Genomic DNA, 27,769 nt, shown 5'->3' with positions numbered 1-27,769 from the left:
CCCCCCCCCCCCCCCCCCCCCCCCCCCCCCCCCCCCCCCCCCCCCGCTTAACACAGTAGATGTTGTTTCTTGCTCACATCAGGTCCACTAGTCAGCATGAGTGAGGTCGGGGTCTTGATCCATGCAGTCCTTCAGGGACCCAGGTTGGCGGACCTAGACTCCGCCTCCTCAAGCGTGGCTCTTAAGGCCATTCTGGGTATCAGGTTACAGGGAGCAGGTGGAGATGGGCGGTGGAGGGTTGGTGGGAGGTTTTTATATGGCCGGGTCTGGACGTGGTAGGTATCTTTCCACACATCCCCTGGACCACGAGATGTCTCATGACCCCCCTCGTGCCTAGATGCAAGGGGGTGGGAGTAGGAAATGTGGTCCCCCCCCCCCAAGGCAGCTGCTCAGAAATAGCTTGATTAGAATATTCCAAGGCCCAGCTAAGACCTTAAGAGGGAGGGATGTGTTTGTGAGAAATTTGAGAGACGGGAAGTTGGTGTGAGTGTGGTGACAGGATGGGAGAGAGGTGATGGCTGTTTTCTTACTGTTGACTGAGAGATGACTCATACTTTTTTTTTTTTTCTTATTATCGACTGAAGGATGATTCTTCCTTTTCTTTCTTATTGGCTGAGAGAGCAGGAGAAGTGTGCCCAGGGACAGCTAGCCAAGTCTGAAGCCTGGGAGCACGGTCAGGGTCCCAGGGGCTGGTTTGGGAGTTATTGATTGGTGTATGCCAATGCTGCAGCCCAAGGAGCAGGCCAGATCTGAGGTGGAGGCTGCGGGTGGAACCTCAGGGAAACTGGGCCTTCAGGAACTGGTGGAGAAGTGTCACCTCAGGGGAGAATGAGGAGCAGCATCTGGAGAAGAATGCGGACATGATAAATGATGGATAGATGGCTTGAATGATGGGGATAACTGATGGATCTTGTTAATGTCGGTGTTTGGTAAAATAAAGACAGAAGCCCTGTTCTCCAGCCAGTTCCCCAAATTTGGAGTTGGATTGTGTTTGTCTTGGAAATCTGGAAGTCTGATACCTACTGGCCTAGATGATTCTGAGCTTTCTTTTTCATTCTTCTCGGTTCCATTTTCCTTCTGGTTCACCTAGGATGGTTTCTTGAACCTTCCTTCCCTGACTGCTTTTGGGTCACATAAGGGAGAGTGGGTGTGGTTGGCTGCCGTTTCGATGCTTTCCCTATTACTCTGCTTGTCTTCCTGAACCACAGCGTCAGCTGTTTCAGAAACAGATCATGGCTCCTGTTTTTGCTCACTGGTGACAGCTGGGAAGGGTCCCAGGTCCCTGACTTCTGTCCTGTGCTTAGGGGCAGTGAGCATGGTGGTTAAGAGCACAGTCCCAAGACCAGCCTACCTTGTTTCAATCCTGGCTCTGTTCCTTACTAGCTCCATGATCTTGGGCAAGCGACTTTATATCCAAGCCTCAGTTCCCTCATCTGCAAAATGAGGATAATATCTAACTCACCTCATGGGCTTGTTGAGGACTGAATGACTTATAAAACCTTCAGGTAATCCCTCGTTTGTGATAAATGCTCAACAAGTTTTAGCAGCTGTTGTCACCATCCTCGTCATCGTAATCTTGGTGGCACCAAGTTTGCCTAGAATGTTTTTCTTTTCTCTCCTTGTTTGGTTCCTCAACGTAAATATTTGGCCCAGGCTTGACACCTTCCAGGCACTGTCCCTTGATTGCTTCTCCACTTCTCTCAGGCTCAGGAGGTGCCCCTCCTGTCTGCACTGATACATTCTGAGCACGGCTGACCTTGCACTTGCCCAGCCATTTTAGAATCCGTATCTGTCACTTCCACTAGAGTAGAAAAGGGGAAGAGTCCACATGACTCCACGGTTGTTGGGCTGTGCCGTGGAAGAGGGAAGTTGTCTTTTACTGAGATGGGGGAGCCTATGGAAGGTGCTGGCTTGGGGGAGTCAATCAGGGGTTCGGCTTTTTTTTGAAATGCTTATAATAAGCATGACCTTTGAGGTTTGGCAGTGTCTGAGTAAAGCAAATGATATTTGCGTAACTCTTCCGGGTCCTGGTGACCTGGGTGATCATTTGAAGACTTTGGATCATCAGGGCGTGGTGCCAGTGCCTGACTCACAGTGAATGTTCAACTGGGGCTTGTTAATGGAAAGAACAGAGGAGGGAAGCAGAGAAAAGGGCTGGGCCTCAAGGCACGAGTGGGTGTACACATACCTTTAACCATAGGTGTCCACGCTCATTTATTCAGCCATTGTTTAAGTGTCTGCTAAGTGCCCACTGACTGGCATGCTGTGACTGCTTGGGGAATGACCCTGTCATTCTTACCAGACACTGATAAGAGGTGCTGTCCTGGTCCCTAGAACTCGCAAGGTACTATCTCTTCCTTTGTAAATAAGCATTATGGTTTTTTCAATGTATAAACATGCTGATTTTTCTCTGGTGCTGCTAAGCAATGTCAAGAACTGTTCCTGAAAAATTATCTTAAAGACTGATTTTACGAGTTGTATGAGTTTTTTCAGGCAGCCATAGCAAAGTACCCCAGACTGGGGGCTTAAATAGAAACTTCTCACAATTCTCAAGGCTGGAGGTCTAAGATCAAGGCAGGATTGATTTCTTTCTGAGGCCTCTCTCCTTGGCTTGCAGATGGTATCTTCTTCCTGTGTCCTTACATGTGTGAACCTGTGTTTTTATTTCATCTTCTTAGAAAATCTTCAGTCAGATTGGATTAGGTCCTCTACCCCAGCAACCTCTTTCTAACTTGATATTTTTTACTTTTTTTTTTAACTTTTTAAAAGATTTTATTTGGGCGCCTGGGTGGCTCAGATGGTTAAGCATCTGTCTTCGGCTTAGGTCATGATTCCAGGGTTCTGGGATCGAGTCCCGCATCGGGCTCCCTGCTCCATGGGAAGCCTGCTTCTCCCTCTGCCTCTCTCTCTCTCTCTCTATCTCTCATGAATAAATAATTAAAATCTTAAAAAAAAAAAGATTTTATTTATATGAGAGAGAGTGTACAAGCAGGGGGGAAGGGCAGAGGAAAGGGAGAAGCAGACTCCCCGCTGAGCAGGGAGCTTGACTTGGGGCTCGATCCCAGGACCCTGAGATAATGACCTAAGCTGAAGGCAGACACTTAGCCAACTGAGCCACCCAGGTACCCCACTGATTACCTCTTTATAATCTATCTCCAAATACAGTCACTGGGGGGTTAGAACTCCAGCATAAGAATTTTGGGGAGGCGCAGTTGAACTGTGACACCAGCTCTGCTTCTTTGCAGGAAGAACTGTAGAAACAGTCACAGCTTGACGACAGATCACAACCTGAGTGTGCTGAGAACTCACGGTGTTGACCACCTCAGCTACAGTGAGCTCTGCCAGCTTTTGTTTCAGAATGACCCCTGGCTTTTGCCAGAGGTGAGTTCCAGGAGGGGGTGTGTATGTGTGTAAGTGATGGGGGAGAAGCCAGAAGGTTGGAAGATAGGAAATATTACGGCAGAAGAGAAGCCAAGGACCCCATAGTGACCACTGGGATCTGCTTGGAGGAGACCTGGATTGCATTCGTGGCTCTGCTGACTTTTATACCTGTGACCTTGGGCCAAACTTGGCCCGTCTAGAAGCCTCCTTTCCTTCTATTGCGTTTGGGCTGGCACCTCCTTTGCCGGGCTTCTTTGAGGTTGGGGGAGTCTGTTTGGCCGGTGGCTGGAGCAAGATGTTCCTTACATAGGGATGAGGGGATGAGAGACTCCAGCCGGCTCCTCCCCATCTAGCAGGACTTGAAACCATGTGTTATTGCCAGACCCAGGGGGTCTGTCTGTGAGGAACTTTTTTAAGAGATGCTGACAGGCAGATGATGCTCTCTATACTAAGTCAGTTGCACCTAGGGAATTTTGAACTTTTGTTGATGTGGATTCTCATAATGCATTTCAGATGTTACCCAAATCTCGCTGCAATGACTATGTACTAGTTTGGGTCCTCTGAGAAGCAGACACCAAGATGGGATCAAAGTGCAAGAGATGGAGTGGAGAGGGAGCAGAAGGTGGGGAGCCTCTGGGCAGTGATGTGGCAGGATTGGGGAAAGGAAGAGGCCTGGGTAGGAAGAGACCCTGACTGTAGCACAATTCAGGAGAGCTTCTGCCTGGCCAGCGGGAAGTTCTGAGCTAAAGTAGCTCATTGTTGCCTGGCAGCAGCCTTTGGGAGCATGGTCTCTGTGTGAATAAGGTGGTGGCTCCCGAGGGCAGCAGCAGATCTGAGTGGTGTGTCCTGTGGACAGCACAGGTTTGTGGGATGCTCTGGCACTGTTTCTGGGGTAAGGCTACAGAGATTAGATTGACCTGTTTTAATGAAAATGCTTCCATATTATTCAATTAAAACCACCCATTTGAGAAAGGTGCTACATGGCTTAGTGATGGGCACATAATAGGTATTAACTTTTTCCTTTTTCCTTTTGAAAATTAGTATTGATTTAATTCAGCTAAACTTTATTGACTATCCACTATGGGTTAGGCACTGGTGAGAAGGAGAGAAAAGACCCTGTTCTGCCCTTCCAGGAGGCACATTTACTGGGTGAGACAGACAAGTCAACATGTGATTGCAAGGCGCTGTTGTAGATGCTGTAGTAGAAGTCAGCACTCTGGTCTCTGGGGCACAGTTGGGGCGCCTGGGAAGGCGTCCTGGGTAGATGGTGCATGCTCTGAAGGCTGAAGGATGCATGAAGGATGCAGGTCTGGGAAGAAGGGGGCACAGAGAGGATGGAACTGGCATGGTCAGGGGACAGCATGTAGGTCAGCACAACTTGGATTTAGGATGGGAGAGGGAAGGAGGAGAAATAGGTGAATGGAGACTCATCCATGCAGCCTTCAGTATCATGGGAAGGGGTTGGGTTTGGGGGTTGTGTTTGGAGAGTGGGCATTAATGTTTTGGAGAGATCATCTTGTCAGTATGAAAAATGAATCAGAAAGTGACCAGTCTGGAGTGTGTAGCCTCTTGTGTACTTGGGTGTGCGGGTTGCTTCAGAACACAGTGCCAGCAACTGGGAGTTGTGACCATAAATTCGGACCCAGTGCAGCTTTCCTGCCAGGCCTTCTGCTCTCAGGCTAGTCACCTTATCAGATGAGCAGTCGGGGGCTACGACCATGAATGGAGCACCTGCTATGTTCCAAGACATTTGTATTAGCCACTTTGTGTATTTCCCATTTAATCCTCATGATAGCCTAGTGATGTAGGTGGCATTATTCCCATTTTAGGGATTAAAAAGCTGTAACTCAGAGCTAGTGAATGGCCTGCCTAAGGTCAGGCATCTTGTAAGTGGCAAAATCAATGTTAGGGCCTTTTCCCTTGGGGCTTCCATCCCCAGAGTGGAGTTCCTACTGATTTAAGTCTGGGTTCTGCAGCCCTCTGCTTCATTTCCACCTCTTGTTTAGTGTAATGCCTGTGAATTGCATAGGTAGGCCCTTGGTGGTCTCTGGCCTGTTCTCATCTCCAGGAATTTGGAATGTAGAGAAGGAGCAGTTGGTTCAAGTTCAAGTCCCAGCTTTACCAACAACCCAATTCAACAGACGTTGTACATGCCAAATGTAGATAGCTGTGTGACCTAGGGCAAGCTGGTGAACTTCTCTGAGTTTCCGTTTGCTCCTGAGAAATGAAAGGACTGTATTTGGCCTTCTCTAAGATGCTTTAAATACTCAGAGCCTCTTTGACCCTGAATTTCAGAAAAAGGAAGATGGTGAGATGAGGCCTGGCTTAGAGAGTGTTGGTGAGTCAGTGGGGGAAGGTTGTAGGTGGAGTATGAGGGTTGTTAGCATGCTGCTATGTGAGTTACATTGAAATGTTTCCTATGAAGGGAGCAGCTCTGATCAGTTGGAAGTTCTTTGGATTTTCCCAGTGGAAGGGCTTATTCTGTACATTCTGTCTACCCAGTTCCCATTTTATCCAAGGGCATACATTAGCAGCCGTCCATCTAGAGTGGGGGATGTTCTCATAGCTCTGTGGCTTGTGAGGATGACAGAATCACAGCTTTGGCTACGTCTTTAGAGGAACCTCTTGTGACTGTGCGCTGGTCAGGAGGGAGGGTGGTGTCCTGTGAGGCCTTCCTAAGCTGGTGTTTTTTCCTTTTCTGTCAACAGATCTGCCTTCATTATAACAAAGGAGATGGACCATACGGCTCTTGTTCCTTTCAAAAGCAGTGTATCAAACTCCATATTTGCCAGTATTTTTTACAGGGCGAATGCAAGTTTGGCACTAGCTGTAAGAGATCACATGATATCTCTGATGCTGAGAATCTGGAAAAACTGGAGAAGTTGGGCATGAGCTCAGATCTGGTGAGCAGGCTGCCTTCCATTTACAGAAATGCTCATGACATCAAGAATAAGAACTCCACCCCCAGCAGAGGGCACCCTCCTACCCCGGGCCCACAGGGGACTTCTGGTAAGGCTCTGGCCTGGGACGCTTGGATTCCACATTAATGGAATGTGTGACCTCGGGCTAGTCTGTGCTGCTTTTAGTAAAGTGCAGTTGGTGATTTCTTCCCAGCTAGTGGGCGTTATGAAGATGAGTTGAAATCATAGCCATGAACAAGCAAGATATTCTAGACAAATGCCAATTCATGTTGACTATGAATGAATTCCCGACAGGTCTGATCTGCAGTGAATGAAGCTTATTTTAATTTCAGCTCTCTTCTTGACATGAATAAAGGGAATTTTTTAGTCCCTGTAAATTTGCTTAGTTCACTACTCCTCTCCAGCACCTAGACAGTGCCTGTCCCACAATGGGCACTCAGGCATTTGTTGAATGATCAAGAGTCTAGATTTTTTTTTTTTTTTTAAGGAATATCAGGTTTAGTGACAGGCAAATGGGGGAAATTTTGAGCAGAGATTGCTTATTAAATAAGCATTTCTTTACCTATTATGTGGGAAATTAATAATGTAGTCCATTGGAGAAGTTATGACACATTGGGGTCCTTTGAATTTCACAGTATCAGCTGTTGGCTGGCCATTCTGGTTATCTGTTCTTTCAGTTAACAAATCTGTGTGCTTGCCACGTGCTAGCCACTGGCCTGGGCCCTGGTTATACATTGAAGACTAGGACACAGGGCTTCCCCCTGCCCCCCACCCCCAGAATGTACAATCAAACCATTTGTTGGCTGTAGGATTTTAATAGACCTTTAATAGGGGTTATCTAGGATTTTTATTAGACCACTTCCTAAAATACCAGGTGAGTGCTAGGACTACCAGCAAACAAACTTAACACTCTAATCTTACCTGATTATTATATTTAAAAATTGTCTTTGCCATATGTGTTTTTTTCTTTACATTTTCTTCAGTTATTTTGGGTTAATTTCTTTCAATTGTGGGAAGCTAGAGGTAGACAGGTTTTGCTTTAAATATATCTTTAAGAGTGTCAATTGGATTATGGCCTTAGAAAGGGAGGGAAAGCTACCTGCCCTTGGGGAGCAAGGGAGGTGACCTCAAAGGCTCCAAAGGTGTGGGTTTTGAGTCCCACCCTGTGGGTGTCTTGAGGGGCCTATAAAAACAAAAAGGGAAATGAATAACAAAATAACAGGTGTTACTGAATACTGAAGGTTTACGAATGAGTTTTATGTGCTTGTATGGTGGGGGGGCGGTGGTAAATGTAATTGTTAGGTAAAGTCTCATTAAAGCACTACTAGGAGAGATAAACTTTGAAATCACCTCCGTGCCTGTTTTATATTAAAATTCTTATAATTAACCTAAAGTTACTTCAGGAGGTTTCATTTTAAGATTAGGAGCATAGCCAGAGCTGAGAAAAAAGGGTCCCTCCACAGCATCCTGGATTTGGAAAGCTGCCGTGTGGTATTGCGCTCCCTGGCTCCTCCCTAAAAAGCAGAGGGTCCACTTACGTGTCTGAGGGTAATTTCATCCTGAACATCATAGGATTTTGTAGGATTGCCTCGCCCACTTTTGTCTTCTGCAGAGAAATGAATTCTCTTTTCTCTCCTTTGTATCTTGAACTATGCTGACTCTACATCAGAAGCTTTGATGGATGCTGATACGTATTTGTGGTGTTTCTTTGTAGAAAGAAGAGATAGTTCAGGTTCTGTGTCCCCAAACACAGCTAACCAAGAGGAGAGTGATCAGATCTGCTTGTACCATATCCGAAAAAGTTGTAGCTTTCAAGGTAAGTCAGAGGAAGCCCCTTCATCGACTTGCAGGCGGGACAGCTGCTTCTCATTTCAAGAGTTCTGCCCTAAGGCTACCCTTCAAGGTCTTCTCCCCCATCCTGAAAGGGTTAGGGCCTTCTTAATTGTGAGCTGGGGTGGCATTTCTGCCAACCAATTTTGTTGGGGAGTTGAGGATGGTAAGAATTTAATTTCTGGAAATCAGACTATAGGTGAATTTTTGGGAACATACCGGATTCATGCAGCAAGTGTCAAGTGTTGTTGACCCTTGATCGCTTTGCATGAGGTCACAGACCTGCACAGATAGTGGGAACAGTCTAGTGGGAACAAATATGAGTGTCCCTCCTAAAGGGTAGTTGTAGACTTAGAAATGCCTCAGAAACCCAGAAAGCCCTCCCCGAGGAGGAGATGCCCCTGTGTGCTCTTGGGGAACAAGAACTTAAGTTAGGGGTTTCTCTCCATGGTCCCTCTTTTATCAGAAGTAGCAATTCTTGTGTGTACATGTGTATCTGTATTTTCACTAAACCTTTGTTTTCTTCTTCTTCTTGTCCTGGGCTTTGACTGAAGAAAGCTTCCTTCTCAAATTTGGTGACTCTTAAAAAAACAACCACCAAACTTCTTGTTTCGTTTTCAGTCTTTAAAAGCCACCCAAGCAATTCAGGACTACTTTCACTTTGTAAAAGAGTCCAATAATACAGAGTAAAGTCTGAAGCCCTCCTTCAGCCTTCCCCAAAGGTAAACACGTGCTGTGTGGTCATGATGCTTGTTTTGCATATTTTTCAACAGATGGGTACATGTGATAGGTACTCCTTAACGTGCTTTCTTTACTTAACATTGTGTCTTGGGGATTTTTTTCCACCTTAGTATGTGTAAGTCCACCTTATTTTTAAAAGCAACTGTAGTATCCAGTTAGAGTGATATTCCACTGAGCATCTGAGTACGCATGTGTATTTCCATACCTCGGTTCCTGGAAGCTGGAATGCTAGCTCAAGCATATATGTGTGTCATATATACATGTATTTTTTTTTTTTTTTTTAAGAATTTATTTATTTGACAGAGAGAGATCACAAGTAGGCAGACAGGCAGGCAGAGGGAGAGGGAGAAGCAGGCTCCCTGCTGAGCATGGAGCCCGATGGAGGGCTCCATCCCAGGACGCTGGGATCATGACCTGAGCCGAAAGCAGACGCTTAACTGACTGAGCCACCCAGGTGCCCCTACATGTATGTTTTTAAAATCAACATTATTGAGCTATAATTTACACACAGTAAAATTTTATTTTTTTATTTTTATTTTATTTTTTAAAAAAGATTTTATTTATTTATTTGACAGAGAGAGACACAGCGAGAGAGGGAACACAAGCAGGGGGAGTGGGAGAGGGAGAAGCAGGCTTCCTGCTGAGCAGGGAGCCCGATGCGGGGCTCAATCCCAGGACTCTGGGATCATGACCTGAGCCGAAGGCAGACGCTTAATGACTGAGCCACCCAGGTGCCCCCACACAGTAAAATTTTAAATATTTAAATTTTTTCAGTGTACACTGAGTTTTGGTAATAACAATTTAGAGATTGGAACAGTTTCCTAATTCTAAAAGTGTCCCTTTGTCCCATTACAGTTAATCCTCACCCCCCAATTTCCTGACCCCATGCAGCCCCTGGTGTACTTTTTGTCACTGTAGATTGGCCCTTTCTAGAATTTCATATAAATGGAATCATACAGCATGTATTCTTCTGTCTCTGTCTTCGCTCACTTAGCATGTTTGTGTGATTTGTCCACTCTGGCAAATAAGTAGTTTATTCTTTTTTATTGCTGAGTAGTATTCTGTTGCATGGATTGACTATGATTTGTTTATCCATTCATATGTTTGATGAACATTTGAGGGGTTTCAAGTTTTTGGCTTTTATAAATCTTTTATGAATACGTTTAAGTTTTCATGCGGATCTCTGTTTTCACTTCTATTGAGTGAAGGCCTAGATGTGGAATTACTGGAACATGTAAGTATGTGTTTAACTTTGTAAGAAACTGCCACTGTCTTCCAAAGTGGGTATACCTTCCCACCAGCAATGTAGGGGAGTTCGTTGCTCTGTGTTCTTGTTAACACTTGGTATTGTCACTCTTTTAAACTTTAGCCATTGTAATTAATGAGTAATGATATCTCATTGTGGTTGTAATTTACATTTCCCTGATGATAATGATATTTCATGTTTATTTTCATGTACTAACTGGCCATTTGTATGTCTTCTGTGAAGTATCTGGTTAAATATTTTGCTAATTTTTTTTATATGACTGCTTGATTGAGGTATTAAGTATAATTCACATACCATGCAATTCACCCATTTAATGATTTTTAGCATAGTTATGGAATTGTGCAGCTATCATAAAGTCAATATTAGGTCATTTCATGAGCCCCAAAGAGGTGCTGTGCCCATTAACAGCCTCTGCATTCTCCCCGCCCCCCAGCTCCTGGCAACTACAGGTTTATATCCTCTCTCTATGGGTTTGCTCGGATGTTTCATGTAAATGGAATCCTACAATATGTGGTGTTTTGTGACTGTTTTGCCCATTTTCTAATTGGATTGTTTGATCTCTCATTATTGAGTTGTGAGGGTTTTGAGTATTGTTTATACAAGTCATTGTCAGAGGTATTGAAAATATATTCTCCCAGTCTGTGTCTTTCATGTCCATTTTCTTTATGGTGTCTTTTGAAGAATAAAAGTTACAATATCGATGACTATTTTAGTATCTTTTTTTTTTTATAGTTTGTTTCTTGTGTCCTAAAAATCTTTGCCTGTTCCAAGCCCCCGAAAATGGCTCTGTGTTGTTTTTTTTTCTAGAAATTTTATAGGTTTCACTTTCATGTTTAGGTCTAGCTGTTGTTCTTGATCTGTTTACTCTAATTATTCCTTAGGTATTGATTCTTCTATGTGAGTTAGCTTCTCGTCTGTGTTATTTTTCCTCACGTGTTGGGTTACTCTTGGAGACATCCTTGGAGACATCCTTGAGAATTGTGGGGTCTGCTGGTGATGCGGATTCTGATCCAGGCTTAGTGGGGAAGAGACAGCATGTTTTGCTCGGTGGCGTGGGCTGCTGGCCTGTATCCTTGGAGTGGGGTGTGGGCTTTTTTTTTTTGAAGATTTTATTTATTTATTTGAGAGAAAGACAGAGAAACAGCATGAGAGGGGAGAGGGTCAGAGGGAGAAGCAGGCTCCCCGCTGAGCCGGGAGCCCGATGTGGGACTCGATCCCAGGACCCCGGGATCATGACCTGAGCCGAAGGCAGTTGCTTAACCAACTGAGCCACCCAGGCGCCCATGGAGTGTGGGCTTTGATGGCTTCTCTTTCTCTCCAGCACTTCTGTCCACACTCACATGTTCATTGGGGCAAAGAACAAAGTTGCTGGGCACAAGCAGGGTGCAGAGAGACTGCCTGCTCAAGTGGGTGGGTCCCAGTTACTCTCATTGTGACTGGCCTGGGGTCTTTCTTGCTTTTTGTTACATATAACTCTGAGTTTGTTAAGGACACCCCCCCCAATACTTCCCACTTCCATAGCAGCTCTCTTCTGCATATTTTACATGTGTTTTTCTCTCTTTAACTCTGTCAGTTTGATTCTGTGTGCTTCATATTTTAGGAATTCTTCAATGATGCTGGTCTTTTGATGGCACTATTTATTGTTTTCCAGCATTTTTGGATTTGTTCTTCTCTCCAGCCTGTCCTTTCAAGTGATGTAGGAAGGAAGGGTATGTGGATGTGGTACTTTGTTTCCCAAATTAGTTTTGTGCAACTCACCTTCCAGAAAGCCTAAACTCTAGAATGCCACAACAAAGCAGGGAATATGAAAAGGAGGGAGAAGAAGTTGAGAAAGGGGACAAGAGGACCAGGGAGAGAAGGGGCCTCATTAGCTGGGACTCTGCTCTCACCTGCCACCATGGCTGTGTTGGCCTGTATGGCACCCTCTTTTCTTGGGCACCTTCTGACTTGTGAGTGATGTGGGCTCCACATTGAGCTCACAATAAGAACTGGAGGCCCCAGGACCCTGTGTCCTTCCCAAGGAAGTGTCAGCCTGGAGAGCAGTGGGTGATGTGCTTTCCCTGAAGGGGGCCTTCTTAAGGGGAGAGTCTTTCTTTAGGCTGTCCGGGACTCACCTGAGCCGGGGTCTATAGGTGCAGTTACTGAACACTGATTATTAACCCTGATCATTTTCTTAGTGCCCTTCAGGGAGGGAACAAGAAATCTTATTTGGTTATGACCTCTGTGGCCTTATCTATCCAGGTTGGGCCCTTCATCATCATCCTATTGTACATACCCCTGGTAGAGAGTCCAAGAGGTCTCTTGGCTTGGTGCAGGCCCTCCATGCTGTAACTCAGGACAAGTCAGGATGTCCTGAGTGGCCAGAGTGGCTGAACCCAGCCTTGGTGAACTTGGGAATTGCCTCGTTTAGGGTCTCTCTTATTCTCTGAGTCTTCTTGGCTGGGTGTTCTTGTCTGCCCTGCCTGCCTGGCCTCAGGCCTGGGCTTTGACAACCCCAGGCAGCCTGCTCACCTTCCTCCATGGTCCTCCCCAACCAAGGTAACTTTTGTAGAGTCTGTGGGGAAGAAGTGGCATTGAGAGTGCCTGAAAGGCTGCGTACAATTTTATTATTATTTTATTTATTTATTTTTAAAGATTTATTTATTTTAGAGAGCGAGGTGCATGTGCAAACGTGGGGGGAGGGGCAGAGGGAGAGAATCTTTCAAGCAGACTCCCCATTGAGCACGGAGCCCAAGTGGGCTCGATCCCATGACCCTGAGATCATGACTTGAGCTGAAATCAAGAGTCAGATGCTTAACTGACTGAGCCACTCAGGTGCCCCTACATAGAATTTTAGAAAATTTTAATTTTTCTCAAGTGTCAAATTAGCCATGCTTCATTGTCATTATTTTGAAAGATGAATTAAAGATGCACAAAGGACAGCCAGTAAGAAGTGTTTCCTTCATACCTCTTTTTTCTGGCACCCAGATCCCCTCCAGAAACAATCATTGTTAACCAGTTCCTTGACTATCCTTCCATAAAGATTTTATACATGCCCAAGTATGTATGTTCCGTCGGTTTCCTTCTCACATAAGTGCACTACGCACACTGTTATTAACCTTTTTCCACTTAACTAGACATTTAGTTTTTTGGAATATATTCTTGTGGTTCAGAATTCCGAAGACATAGAAAACAACAGAAATCTCTCCTTGTAACTTTGGTGACCCAATTCCCCTCGGCAAGGAATAATATGTGTGTATCTCTGTATTCAGTCAGAGTATCTCTAATTTTTCTTTTCTATTTTTTACCCAAATAGAGGCATTCTGCACCTTGTCATGTATCTTTCTACCTAATAGCATATACCTTGGAGGTAGGTCCATATCAGAGTACAAAGAGCTTCCTGCTGCTTTTCTTTCCAGTCTGCCTTTCCTCTCTGGGGATGTACCAGAACCTCGTATAGGATAATGAAAGGTAGAGAGAGAAAGTGTTGGGTGCATTCCAGATGAGACAGGCAGGATGTGCTAGGAGAGACAGAGGTCCCAGGGAGCACAGGGAAGATGTAGGGGGACTGGCTGGCTGGGAACTGTAGAGCTGGGCCATTCTTTGTATTTTGGCAGGGGTAGGGCATTATGTATAAACACCTTCAGGGATATGGAGGTGTGCTGAGGGGGTATGTTAGCAGCCAGAAGATCAAAGTGGGCTGGAGCCACACTGCTGACTTACCTGTGGTCAGATGTGTCAGGGTTCGGATGGATTTCTAGTAGAGATGAATCTGGCTCCATTTTTGGTGTGACCACTTCTTGTCCACATGCTACATGTATAGTGATAATGGGTCATCAGACTGCCTCCTGCAGTCTGATTGGCCTTCTCACTATCAGCTTCTTTACTGGTGAGATGCAATTCATACATGATGTAACCTACCAACATATGTGTTTTTAAAAATTGACGTAATGTCCTGTTAAAAGGGGAGGCATAAAAGGGAAGTGTGTATAATAAAACACAGTATTTCAATATTTAGATGCTCAGGTATGACTGCACTAAAAATGACTCCCCCACAGATCTCCAGAGTGTTCCTAGGTCAGTGGGCAGCACCACATCCATTGAGAACCATGGCACTAGGTCATGCTGTGTCTTGCCAAGATGTCTTAACTTCTTTATATTCTTATTTTAGATAAGTGCAATAAAGTTCACTTCCATTTGCCGTATCGATGGCAGTTCTTGGACAGAGGCAAGTGGAAGGATTTGGACAAGATGGAGCTTATTGAAGAGGCATATAGCAATCCCAGAAAAGACAGGTATGAAATATGTCACTTGGGTCTGCTGTGTGCCTGGGCTTTTGTGTGCAGTGTGGGGAGTTTAGACACAGCAGAGTTGAGGTTTGATCACACACACACACACACACACACACCACCCCTCCCCCAGCCTAGAGTTGAGGTTTGATCACACACACACACACACACACACACACACACACCACCCCTCCCCCAGCCTGGTCCAGAGGTGACAGTTCTGGGCTGGAAACTGGAAGTTAATGTTCATACTGCAGTTTGGTGCCTCTGTTTTTCCCCCTTTCTCTCCTTTAGGGAGGAGCTGTGGGGAAAGGAGATGGTGGTACCAAGTAAGTTTTGAATCATTTGCTGCTGGGATTGATCATATACCTATATCCACATTGATTACTGCAGAAAAGCGAGAGGCATTCATTTGTGAAATTTTAGCCATTTTGTGTAAAGTCCTGCAGCTGAACTACTGTTTATTGTTCGGCTTTTAACTTTTTAATTTTTCTAAGCGTGTCTCACTATTTTCACTTAGTCAATTCAGAGTGAATTGGCAAGTCCCGGGGAGGCTTATTTTCAAATACTCCTCATATTGTGGATTGAACTTGCTAAAATATGTTGCCAAGAAGAGAATTTAAGCCTACTTTTTAAGTGGGGAAAAATAAATTTGTGCTTAGAGTGCAGTTATGCACAAATGGCTGCTGGTAAAGTATGTGAAACAAATTGTTCCCATTTGGAAGATGAATTGGCTCACATATTCCCCCCCCCCTCTTTTTCTGAGGAAAGTGCACAGATAGTAATTGTATAGTTCACTGAGTCTTGACAAATGCATGTGCTCATGTAGCGGGACACTCTTATCCAAATAGAGATCATTTTCATCACCCCAGAAAATCCTCTCCTGTCCCCTTTGCATCCGTGCCCACCCATGGGCCACCATTGTTCCAACATCTGTCACCACAGATTAGTCTCGCCTGCTCTTGAACCCCATCTAAATGGAGCCTTACCCTCTCTTCCACCATGTCTAGTGCCTTTCTCTCAGTGCTCTGTTCTCAAGACTGAGCCACGTTGTGCTTGTCTTCCGGTGCACATGCGCGAGGGCTTCTGTGGGGCAGATGTTCGGGGATGAAACTGGGGGGGCTGGGGGTGGGCTGGGTCCACTTTCAGCTCTGCCAGGTGATGCTAAATTGTTTTCTGAAGTGATGGCGCCGCTTTCCACCCCCATTCACAGTGTGTGGTGACCGTCTCCCTAATGTTTGGTATTGTTTGCCATCTGAACTTTTCCCAGCCTGGTGCCTCCGCTTACATATCTCTGGGTCAAAACGAGGTAAAGTATCTCTTCACATGTTTATGGGCCATTTGTGCTTCCTCTGAAGTGTCTGTCCTTGTAGTTTGCTTGTTTTGTTGAAGGGGAAGGTTGTGTGTTTAGTTAGTTTTAGGAATTCTTTAAATTTCTGGATATTAAATGTGCATTGAAAATAAACTCTTCCTGTCAGCTTATGGTATATTTTAATACAGAGAAGTACTTATCTATCTTTTTCCTTTATGGTTTTGTACTTTTTGAGTCCTAAGAAGTCCTTCCTTATCCCAAGACCATAAGAAAATCTTTCTAAATTTTCTTTAAAAAGTCTCAATGTTTTAAGGATTGTCTCAATGTTTTACTCTTTCACTGGTGAAATATGAGTCCACTTTCATTCTTACACAGATGAATTAACCAGTTTTGCCAAAACTGCTTTTTAAAAACATATTTAATTTAAAAAATTTAAAATTGTGGCAGTAATACATACATAAAATAAATTTGGCATCTTAACCATCTTTAAGGGTACGCTGCAGTGGTATTAAATTCACATTGTTGGGCGGCCATCCCCACCATCCATTGCCAGCAGTTATTTTTAAACCCATCAGAATTGAACCAGATTTGGCAAAATGTTAACACATTTTATAGCTTATTTTCAGACTCATGTGCCAAATACCACTTGTTTAAGTAAGCCGTCTCTTCTCCACGGATTTCCAGTGCTACCTGTGGCAGGTGCGGAATTAGCAAATACACCCAAGTCTGTTTCTGGCCTCTTCTCTTCCGTTGGTCTGTCTGTCTCTGTGCCACAGTCTTACCTAGTGGAGCTTTAGAGGACATGTTGGCATCTGGTAAGGCAATCTCCCATCTTATCTGTCTTTGAACTGCCCAGGCTCTTGGTCTTTTGCTCCTCTTTAGAAATTTCTAAATCTCACTGGTTTATCCTGTTGTGATTTTTGAAAGTGAAATTGCACTCAATTTTGAAATTGAAATTGACAGTCCTAGAAGAATTGACATCATAATGATGCTGAGATTTTCTCTTGATTTACATGATAGTATCTGATTTATTTAAATCTTTTAAAATACCTTTCAGTAGTTCTGTAATTTCTCCATTAAGGTCTTGGATATCTTTTGTTAGAGAATTACTTTTTTTTCCTGGTGTATTGAGCTAGAATTGACCTACAGCAGTGTAGAAGTGTAAGGTGTGCAGCATGATGACTTGATAGATGTATATATTGCATAACGACCACCACGTTAAGTTTAGTTAACCTCCCTCACTTCATACAGTTACAAAAACAATTTTTTCCTTATATGATGAGAGCTTTTAGGATTTATTCTTTTAGCAACTTTTAAATATGCCATAAAACATTGCTAACTATAGTCATCATGTTGTACATTGCATCCCCAGTAAAAAAATTTTATGTTTCTTTCTGCTGATGCACAGAAATGACAAAACTTTTGTCAACTGTTGTATCTTGCAACTTTACTAAAATATTTTAACTCAGAAGACTCTACTGATAATTTGAATTAACTATAATTCAAAGTTGTCTATGTTACTCTTCATGTCTACCTAGAAATTAATTTCTGTGAATAGCACTTTTTAAAAGATTTTACTTATTTGAGAGTGCGAGAGTGAGCACAAGTGGGGGGCATAGGGTGAGGGAGGGGGAGAGGGAGAAGCAGACTCCCCGCTGAATAATGAGTCCGATGCGGGCCTTGATCCCAGGACCCTGGAATCATGACCTGAGCTGAAGGCAGAGGCTTAACCGACTGAGCCACCCAGGCGTCCCTGTGAATAGCATTTTAATTTCTTTCTTTTTTATTCTTATGCATGTTCTTTTTATTGCTTTATTGTAGTGGCTAGGACCTCCTGTGCCATGCTGAATGTAAGTGGTGACAGCTGGAATATTATTTTTTCTTATTTTTTCCCTTGATTTTAAAAGGAGTAATTATTAAATGTTTCACCTGAAGCATGAGTGAATGTTTGGAACCTTTGGCTTTGCTAACAAATCCTAATTTTATTCCTAGTATTCTGGGAGGTTTTTTTTTTTAAATTGTGTATAAAAATTGAATTTTATTGAGAGCTTTTTCTGTATTAAGAGCCCATGTTTTGTTCTCCTTTACTTGTTAATGCAGTTAATGACATTAATTTTCTGTTGATAAGTCCACCACATTTCTAGGCTTAAGTCATAGTTAATGCAATTCTCTCTCCCTCTCTCTCTCTCTCTCACACACACACACTCTCTCTCTCTCTCTCTGCTGAATTTGGATGGCCAGTAGTTAATTTAAGATTTTTGCATCCATGTTTGAGTGAGATTGGTCTATAATTTTTTCATATTATCTTGACCTGGTTTTTATATTAAGAAGTATCTAACCTCATAAGGATGGGATTGGGATGGTTTCTTTTTCTGTTCTCTGAAAAAAATTATGTAAAGTTAGAATTATTTTTTCCTGAATGATTAAGCATGTGTCTATAAGAATATCTAGGTGCAATATTTAATTTATGGGAAGATTTTAAACCACTGACCAGTGTCTTAAAATTGTTAGAGGATCAGTCAGGTTTTCTATTTTTCTTGAGTCAGTTTTGGTAAATTTTTGATTTTTTTCAGGAGTTTGTTTATTTTACTTATTGTCAAACTAATTGTCATAAAGTTGCTTATAATATCCCTTTTAGTATCTGTGGCATTTTTAATTTTTTACCTTATGTATTTCTAATATTCTTTTTTTCTTGATCAGTCATGCAGAGATTAGTTTTATTTTCAGAGAATTTTAATTTTATTATTAGTATTATTATTTTTTATAAGAACCAACTCTCCTCCCCTCCTCCCACGTGGAACCTTTTTCCCCTTAAGATGTGTGTCACATTTATGTTCACATCTACCGTTTGAGCCTCTAGAAGACCACAGGTGGAATCTGAGTGTTGGCTGGTGGAGATTTCGGGTTTACCTCTCACGTCCTTTTGCAGGATCTTGTGTGCTGAGTCAGCCAGCAACTTTCACTTCGATTGTCTAGACTTTGACTCCATGATGTTTGGTGCTGCGCCAGCCCGCCGCCTCTCCACAGCCTCCTCAGTTACTAAACCTCCACACTTCATCCTCACCACCGACTGGGTTTGGTACTGGACTGACGAGTTTGGTTCTTGGCAGGAATATGGAAAACAAGTAAGTGTCATGGAAAGAGGGCAAGTGTTTTCCCCCAAGGGTCCATGATGGAGGAGCTATTCCAGACATGAGCATGAGGGTTGTTCTGGACAGTCCTTGGAGAGTCCTTGACAGAGCCAGAGATCCCCAGATCCCCCTATGACTCACTTGCTTTGGGGGAATAAGGGCAAAACCAGTGAGTTGTTCCTTTGTATGAGGTTCTGTCTTTGAATGTGTAGGTATCTGTTGGCCTCATGAGAACTGAGTGACTGTAAATTACAGTAAGATGACTTTTCTTGGTTTTGTTAAATGGCAAAGAAAGATGCCTCTCTTACTGTCGAACAGGTAGCTCCAGAGGAAGTGCCTGTGTGTGCAGGAGAGTTTGTGTAGCTGCACAATAAACTTTGAAGGCTTTTTGAAGGTGGCTTTCTGCCTTCTCTGTAGCAGCAACTTCACAGAACGTGGGCAAGTGTAAGAAAATGGATTTATTTCAGGTATTGATTTGGAATCTGGATCTAATTGCTGCTGTCAATTATTTGAAGATGTTCATGGCTGGATCAGATTAGAGGGAGCCCCCTGATCACCTGTAGAGGTACAAGGATAGGGAGGTCACCACGTCTATAGGGACAGCTTTCCAAAATGAATATTGGGATATGTGGTCTGATAGACATTTATACTCTTCCAGGTTGTAAGAGGCTATATAAAAGCCTGAGATTCTTGTTCTTGCCTGCACCTGGAATGTCTTCTTGTCTGGGAACACTGTAATGAGAGTTGCATGAGAGCAGGGAGTTAGGTCTTTCTTGTGCCACTGGTGTGCCCCGTGTGGAGGATAGTGCCTGTACCTAGCAGGTCCTCAGGGCACAGACATTGGCTGGCTGAAGGACAGAGTATTTGCTGCCGTCTAGATAGTTGGTCATGGTCACTCTCAGTAGGGGCCTCACTTGAGCCCTCATCTGCTTCCCCTCTACATCCTCCAGTGCCTGCCTTTCCTTGGTGGCTGTTCTGTCTGCCCTCTTTCCCACCCATCTCCCCCTCTTGAGCATCCTGGGGTTTCTTCCGGCTTCCTTGCCATGTGGATTTGTTCAAGGAGGCTCCCTGGCATTGCTCTTGGTTTGGTCAGGAGCAGGAGGGGAGAGGTCGTGCCTGGCATGGAGGAGCAGGAGAGAATGCGGGGCTGGTTATGCTCTGTGAATGGAGTTTAGCTTACCTGGTGACATCATGGAGGAACCCATGGCAGGTGAGAAGCACTTAGCAAATGTGACAACGTCTCACATTTCGTTTTGTGATTTGTCCCCCTTCTTGGGGAGCTGAGTGGGATGACATGAGACCCTAGGGACACCTATGCAAAAGTATGTTTCCCTGGGTGACTTTGCAAACTGGATTGTCACGACTTTAGGAAGTGGGGGCCTTTCTCCTCCAAACAGCCCATACTTAGGGCTTTCCCTTTTTCCTTTCTATGCTGCTACTTCTTTCTTGAAGTATAGTCAGTATATAACCTCTTTTAGAACAGTGAGAATCTCTGGGAATGACCTGGATGCATCACATGATGCTGGGGTACAGATGCACATGTGTGGACTCAGTGACTTTTGGTTGTGTGGTCTCATTTGGTACCATCAGCTGGATCCTCTCATAGGGTGGCCTGTCCATTCTAGCTTTTCCTTTCCCTCACACACTTCTGGTGTCACCCCATATTTGGATTTCTTTCTTAGTTTTCTGCTAATTGCCAGTTGAGGATCATTTTCTTTTGATTCAGGGAAGCTATGTTCTTTTCTGCCTGAGCTCAGGATGTACAGCCCAATTTCAGGTCCACAATTGCCTCCACCCTATATTAATTTCCTGAGGCAGCCATAACAAAGTACCACAAACTGGGTGGCTTGGAACAACAGTGATTCATTGTCTCACAGCTAGATACTGGAAATCAAGGTATCAGCAGGGCCATGTTCCCTCTGAAACCTGTTAGGAATCATACTTGCCTCTTCTTAGCTTCTGGTGGCTTCCCTGGCTTGTGGGTGCTTCGGTCCAGTCTCTGCTTTGTCATCAAGTGGCCTTCTCCCTGTGTCCGTTTGCACATGGCATGGCTGTTCTCCTACAAGGACATAGGTTATGTGGGTTAGGAGCCCATCCTACTCCAATATGATCTCATCTTAACTAATTACACCTGCAGTGAGGTCAAGTTTTGAGGCACTAGAGTTAAGACTTCAGCTTATATCTTTTTTGGTGATGGGCGTGGCGCAATTCAATTCATAGCCTAATCTTGGGTATAAAGGTATTACTGTTCTTGGCCCACTGAATTTTCCTGTGTTAACCTTGACCTCCCTGAGGTGTTGGGCTCCAGGATGCCTTACCCTGACCTGTATCCTCTTTGGATCATTCTCAACAGGCTTCTCATGTCAGTTGATATTTGGCATTTTTTTTTCCCCTTTCCTGTGATCTTTGCCTTGATCTAAAACCTCTACAATTGCCCTCACCCTTTTGTACCTGAACAACCCATCCATCTCTACTGGAAAGGAAAGACCCCTGTTTATTCCTCTACTTGCCAGGATCTGACTTCTGTTCCTGTTACTTGTCACTTTTCATGGAGTGCCCATAGGAGGTGGGACCCTGCCGGGCATAACCCTTGCTGTGCTATAGACGCTGGCAAAGGGTCAAGGGCCCAGGTGCCAAATCTTGCGGCATTTCCAGACTTCGCCCACTCCCTCCTCACTCTCCTGGCTGTCTTGCTCCTTCTGTCTCCTTCATGGGCTGCTTCTTTCCGCTCTCCTTCATGACTGTTGCGGTGTCCAGAGTCCAGCCCAGGACCCCATTCTTCTGACGTTAGTGGCCACCTTAAGTGATCTCTACACCTCTGTCTCCAGACCAGATTCCTCTTTGAACTTCAGGCTGGTATATCTAGTACCCGCCTGATATTTCTGTGGCACCTTTGCATTTTGTTCCAGGCACTGTCCTAAGTGCTCTGCATGCCTTGTTTTAATGATTGTCCCAGCCCTTTAAGGATGGGATGGCACTCTTGGATCATGATGGAGTATGATTTAAGTTTGTTACTGTTCCTGTTACTGTTCTGTTGAGATCATTTGAGGTTTAGAGAGGTTAAAATAACTTGTCGCAGTTATAGAGGAGCCAGAATTCAAACTCAGTCATCCCCAAATCTTAGATATCCTATAGGTAATTGGAGAGAAAGTGTGGATCAAAATGGATAATTGAAAAATAGAAGAGCTCTCCACGGGCCCAGGAAAAGGACAGAGGAGGACTACGCTCTAAAGGGTGGTGGGTACAAGAATGGGTAGAGAAGGGGCAGCCGTGTTCAGGCCATCCCTCCAAGAGGATTGGAGAATTCAGTGTGGGTGCCCACCTTTATTCGAATGGTTATGTCATCCATTATGAGTAATTTGAATGCTCCTCCTTCTTTTGCTGCCATACGCTTATCCTGATTAGTAGGACCTGCGTTTACTATTTTCCTGGGCAGCTTTTAGGAGGCATTCGTGTTGGCTTCTATTCTGTGCCTCCCTCTCCTGCCACACCCCTGCTCCCTGGCTCCTCTCTCCCCACTCCCCTACCTCCCCCATGACACGGATATCCACCGTGGGCATGTCTGCAGTGTGGTGTGGATCGCACCCAGCAGCTTTCTTCATCATTGTAGGGTCTTGCCTTCACGAAGTCTCTGGCTTTCCCCTGTAGGGCATGGAGCACCCCGTGACCACTGTCAGCAGCAGCGATTTGGAGAAGGCCTACCTGGCATACTGTGCACCGGGCTCTGACGCCCAGGCAGCCATCCTGAAGTTCCAGGCTGGAAAGCACAGATACGAGTTAGACTTCAAAGGTACGTCCTGACCTGCTGCCCTCACCCAGCAGGGCTTGGCCATCTGTTGGCTCTGCGTTTTCTGCCTTCACCCTGGAGAAGGTCCATGTACACACTGGGGCCCAGGAAAGAAACGGAAGGGGAGGGGGTCCTTGTTCCTGAAATGCTGTCCACCTGGAAGGGGAGACAGACCTATAACCAATGATGGCAGCCCAGGGGGGTGGAGGAGAAGCTGCCCCGGGAGGGGGAGGTGAAGGGAGAGGAGCCTGAGGAAGGACAGGAGCCCGAAGTGTGAAGGAACAGGCCGGGTCCGCGTGTGTGCTGTGGTGCTGGTCTTGTAGGCCATGGACAAGTCCCTCTGGTCCCAGGGTTAACCTCAGTCCCTGACTGATGTCCTAGCTGTTCCGCTCTGCGCTCTGCCTCGTTCTCCCAGCGTGACAGCTCCATGTTGTCCTCTGTCGGCACCTGTGGCCTAGGTGGGCTGCGGATGGAACACGTGCTAGACACACACTTTGATTAAAAGTTGCTGGAAGCAGATTATCCTGTGCCTGTGGTGTCCTGACACTGAGCTTTCAGTGACTTGTTGTGGTTGCCTTTGCAGACAGATAGAAACAGACCAAATACCCTTTGGCCAGTTCATCTAGTGACTGACTTTGGAGGATTTTTTTTTTTTTAAGTTTTAGGTTTTTTTTGTGGCTTCTCTTAAGCCGTTTCCTTATGGATTTATCAGTTCAGCTCTATTTAACTCAGTGTTGCCTTACCTTTTAAACTCTGAATCCTTCTGAACGTTCAGCACCTTTTGAGGGAATTCACTGGGCCTTCCTATAAATGCGGTTTGCTGTTTTCTCTATTTTTGTGGACCTTCTTCTTGTGTGGAGGGCAGCAAAGTATATGTGGTGAGTTATCCTAAAACCACTTGACCTGCCCTGCTGTGGTTTTGTAGTGCTTATCATCTTGCTGAAGGTAGGATCGCTGCCCCCTCAGTGTGCCCTTCGAGAGAACGTAAAAGCGTGTTCTGCTCTGCAGGGACAACTGCTTACTGGCTTTCGGCATCTGCTGGAGAACACCAGCCGCAGGTCAGGTGGTTTGCAGTCCGTAGTCTGATAGATAAAAATGCACAAAAGGGGATGGCAAGCTACACGAGGATCGAGTCTAAGCACCGATTGGACTGTGGCTGGCAACTGGTTGAAATACTCCTTTTAAATATCTAGAAAATATCAAAACCAGAAATGTCAGATGCAGCCTTTATCATTCTCAACCTATGCTGCATCCCCAGGGGACATAACAGAGAATCAGGATAAGGGTGGGGAAAAAGCACATGCATACAGTTTTCTGCAAACTGCAGGAAAAAGTGTGTTCACCCCACCTGACCCAGACTCACTCAGTTCTTTTTGTTGGTGGTGGATCCCAGCAGCTATAGAAGTAGTTTGAGGTGAGCTAGGTTCCCATCTCACTGAAAGGTGTAGCGAAAGCAAGTCTCAGACCCAAATCTGCCAGACACATTTATGAACTAAATATTATTAGGAAAAGAGTACAGTTAAGAAATGCACACAGCAGGTCAAATGATTGGTTCTGTAGGATTGAGGAAGACTCAGTGCTGTCATTTTAGGGACTCTTGTCCCAAGCATCACTCAAGGCCACTGTCAGTGCCAAGATTCCAGAGGCCGAACTCCGACATCTGTTAACTGGCATCAGAAGGGTAGAATCCCTAAGGTCACGCTTATTTAGGGACGTAGCCTAGTGTATCCCTGCTGAGGGTAAATTAGGGGAAAAGTCTCACCTTTTCCTGTCTGTGGAAGGGTAGGGAGTGGGTCTCACTTATATTTAGCCAGTCTGCATGTCTTAAGTAGTTTTACCAGTGAAAACCCATTTGAGATTTATCATGATGTCAGTCAACAGGCCAATAAAAACCCATGTAAGTGTGCTAATCATTGATGGGATTTGAGTGGTGGACAACAGTAGGGCTTGTGGTAGCCATGTCTGGTGCATGGGCTCCTGATTAGAATGTGGAGGACCCCTGGGAGTGCCGATCTTGATGACCACCTGGGCGACAGCATGAGGGACACACACCTCGGTGATCACACAGTGTATGCTCAAATGCAGTAACGTAAATTATAGAAACCTACAAATTAATATTAAAATGTTTTTTAAGTGAAAAAAAAAAACTGGTTTTGTACTCTAAGTGCAGAAAGTAAGACGTGGCAGGGTTTTCCTGGTGGCTGGGGACATGTAATTGAGCTCATAGGTATTTGTGATTTTTCATCTCGGGGTCAGTGTCTCCTCAACCCTTAGGATGAACCTGAGGATCTTGGGGGTGGGCATGGGGCAAGAATTTTGTTTATTAAAGATGGTACAGGTTTAAAAAGGTTGGGAAATACTGCTGTGGGGTCGGTTTAGTCAAATTTTAAAAAGCCGTAAGAGTAAAATTATTATACTAATTCTAAATCCCACTGGCTCAAGATGTGGTAATTTGGTCTCAGGCTGGGCTGAAGCTTTTTTTATATCCAAGTTGGGAAAAATTGCTAAGCAAAATAATAGTTTAAACAAGATTGGAAGGAACAATTTAAAAGTACCCATGTATAATTGATACGTCAATTACTCATCATTCATGTGTTCATTAAACCCAGTCTCCTAAGGATACCTATTTTCTTTATGAATATTTGAAATATGAAAATTGCCTAGTTTTTTTTAACAGACTGATTCTAGGCTTTACACATTTGGATTCGTTTCCAACCCATTTAGCTTGTATTTATAAAACATTGCTGTCCTGTGTGTGTATATGCATTTGGTGGTTTGTGTTTTTTTTTTTCAGTGTTTGTTCAGAAAAACCTGGTCTATGGCACAGTCAGAAAGGTTTGCCGGAGACCCAGATACGTATCCCCGCAGGAGGTGAAGGTGAAGCAAGCCTGGTAGGTGGCATGTGTACCGGGTGGGGTGTGCTCTGCTGCACATACAGAAAGCCTCCTGAGACTGGCTAATGCAGTAAGAGGGTTTGTTGGCTTGTGTCACTGAGTATGCCAGCACTCTGTCTCCAAGTGCCCAGCTCCGCCCCCCAGTACCTTTGTAATTTCCTTAATTTAATACCATAGTGCTGGTGTTAATATCAGTGTTCCAGAAAAGGTCTGAGAATTCATGAAACTGGAAAATCAGGGTACACTTAGCACATTTCAGTGAGAGAAGTATTAGCATAGATCATAAGATGATAAATATAATGCAGGTTTATAGAGAGAAAGATGTCAGAGTATTATTCTAATTGTGGTGTAGATTAATTAATTTCTAATTAAAGCATTAAGGTGCCAAACCAAATGCAACATGAAATAAAGGGAAAAAAAACTAAGACACTGGAAAAAAAATCAAATAATTAGATTTTTTAAATTAACATATAATGTATTATTTGTTTCAGGGGTACAGGTCTGTGATTCATCAGTCTTACACAATTCACAGTGCTCACCACAACACATACCCTCCCCAGTGTCCAGCACCCAGCCACCCATCCCTCCCACCCCCTTCCACTCCAGCAACCCTCAGTTTGTTTCCTGAGATTAAGAGTCCTTATGGTTTGTCTCCCTCTCTGGTTTCATCTTGTTTCATTTTTTTCCTCTCCTCCCCTGTGATCCTCTGCCTTGTTTCAAATTCCACATATCAGTGAGATCATATAATTGTCTTTCTCTGATTGACTTATTTCACTCAGCATAATACCCTCTACTTCCATCCACGTTGTTGCAAATGGCAAGATTTCATTTTGATGGCTGCATAATATTCCTCTGTGTGTGTGTGTGTATACATATATATATATGCCACATCTTTATTTTTTAGCTCTTTCCATAGTTCAGCTATTGCGGACATTGCTGCTATAAACATTGGGGTGCGCGTGCCCCTTGGATCACTACATTTGTATCTTTGGGGTAAATACCTAGTAGTGCAATTGCTGGGTCATAGGGTAGCTCTGTTTTTAACTTTTTGAGGAACCTCCATACTATTTTCCAGAGTGGCTGCACCAGCTTGCATTCCCACCAACAGTGTAAGAGGGTTCCCCTTTAATTAGATTTTTAAAAAAAGATTTATTTATTTGAGAGAGAGAGGGTGTTTGTGGAGGGAGGAGGAGCAGAGGGAGAGACTCTCAAGTAGACTCCACACTCAGCACAGAGCCCAACATGGGGCTTGATCCCACGACCCCGAGATCATGACCTGAGCTGAAATCAAGAGTAGGACGCTTAACTGAGCCACCTAGGCGTGCCCCGTATAATTAGATATTTTAACTGTAAGTTTGCGAGTGGTGTTACTGAGTCATAAAGATATTCTTGTGCAGATTTTTCCAGAAACCAAAAAACTGCTTCCTGACTTAGGGTATAATTTAGAGAATGATTAGGGAACAGTAATAATCTCACTTCTCATATTTTCTCTCTGTTTCCATCTTGAAGTGATTGTATCTTTTTTATAACTTAGGAGGGATCTTTTCAGTAGCTCTTTGGGTTTTTCTGTTTGTTTTTAGAGTCAGATTTTGTTATTGGTAGCGTGAGCTGCGGTCTTGGCTTCTAACAAAGCACGTTGCTCTTTGTGCTCTGGTTGCATCACGAATGAATGCCAGCTCTGATGCCGAGTCACCTGTGGCAGTTTGACTGCTGGCATCCATGTGCCACGAGCTGGGAAAGGCTTGGAGCCAGAGCATTATCTTTATGGGTAGAAGATTTGTGATACACAATTATAAGGCTGCTTGTTGTGATCTGCAAGCCAGTCTAGGCTTGAAGCTGGCTCATCAGCTTGTATTTTCAGTCAAATAGTTGAATCATAGACCTGAGTGTTTGAAAATGTTGAAGTAATAGAAAAATAATGGAATTATATGCCAATGGAAAAAAAAAAAACCCTGTATTTCATGGTTTTATGTACTTGAATATCATGGGATACCAAAAACCCAAAAATGGATGCTGCAGGCACTAAGAGGCCAGCTTCATCCTCAGGGCGGGTTCCCGTGTGACTACCAGAAGCCACGAGGGGAGCCCTTGTCTTTGTAAGCATTTAGGAGCAGGAGAGGGCCCTCCTGCAGCTGATGGGGCATATTTATGAGCTTGGTTCTGATCAGACCCCCTCTGAACCAGTAGTTTTAGGCTGAGTGCAGATATCCTGGGGTTGGAGCTGGGAGAAGGGTCCT

General features: G+C 44.3%; 1 protein-coding gene across 5 annotated transcripts in view; it reads left to right on the top strand.

The window, feature by feature from the left end:
* PARP12 (poly(ADP-ribose) polymerase family member 12) overlaps positions 1-27,769 on the top strand; it is a 64,978-nt gene that overhangs the window by 1,119 nt on the left and 36,090 nt on the right. For all 5 annotated transcript variants that reach the window (XR_004682123.1, XR_004682122.1, XM_035021218.1 and 2 more), the window contains exons 2-8: positions 3,246-3,381; positions 6,090-6,390; positions 8,017-8,118; positions 14,291-14,414; positions 18,650-18,845; positions 22,500-22,641; positions 25,433-25,529. Coding sequence is in view for 3 of the 5 variants with exons in the window: in XM_035021218.1 (XP_034877109.1) it covers positions 3,246-3,381; positions 6,090-6,390; positions 8,017-8,118; positions 14,291-14,414; positions 18,650-18,845; positions 22,500-22,641; positions 25,433-25,529 (1,098 nt within the window). In the remaining 2 variants the exon portion in view is untranslated. The remainder of the gene's footprint in view (positions 1-3,245; positions 3,382-6,089; positions 6,391-8,016; positions 8,119-14,290; positions 14,415-18,649; positions 18,846-22,499; positions 22,642-25,432; positions 25,530-27,769) is intronic.

Source organism: Mirounga leonina, unplaced genomic scaffold (assembly GCF_011800145.1).
Source record: "Mirounga leonina isolate KUSES-001 unplaced genomic scaffold, KU_Mleo_1.0 Mir_174, whole genome shotgun sequence".
NCBI classification, from domain to species: Eukaryota; Metazoa; Chordata; class Mammalia; order Carnivora; family Phocidae; genus Mirounga; species Mirounga leonina.
The sequence above is the reverse complement of the archived record's forward strand: the minus strand, read 5'-3'. Positions and strand labels throughout refer to the sequence as shown.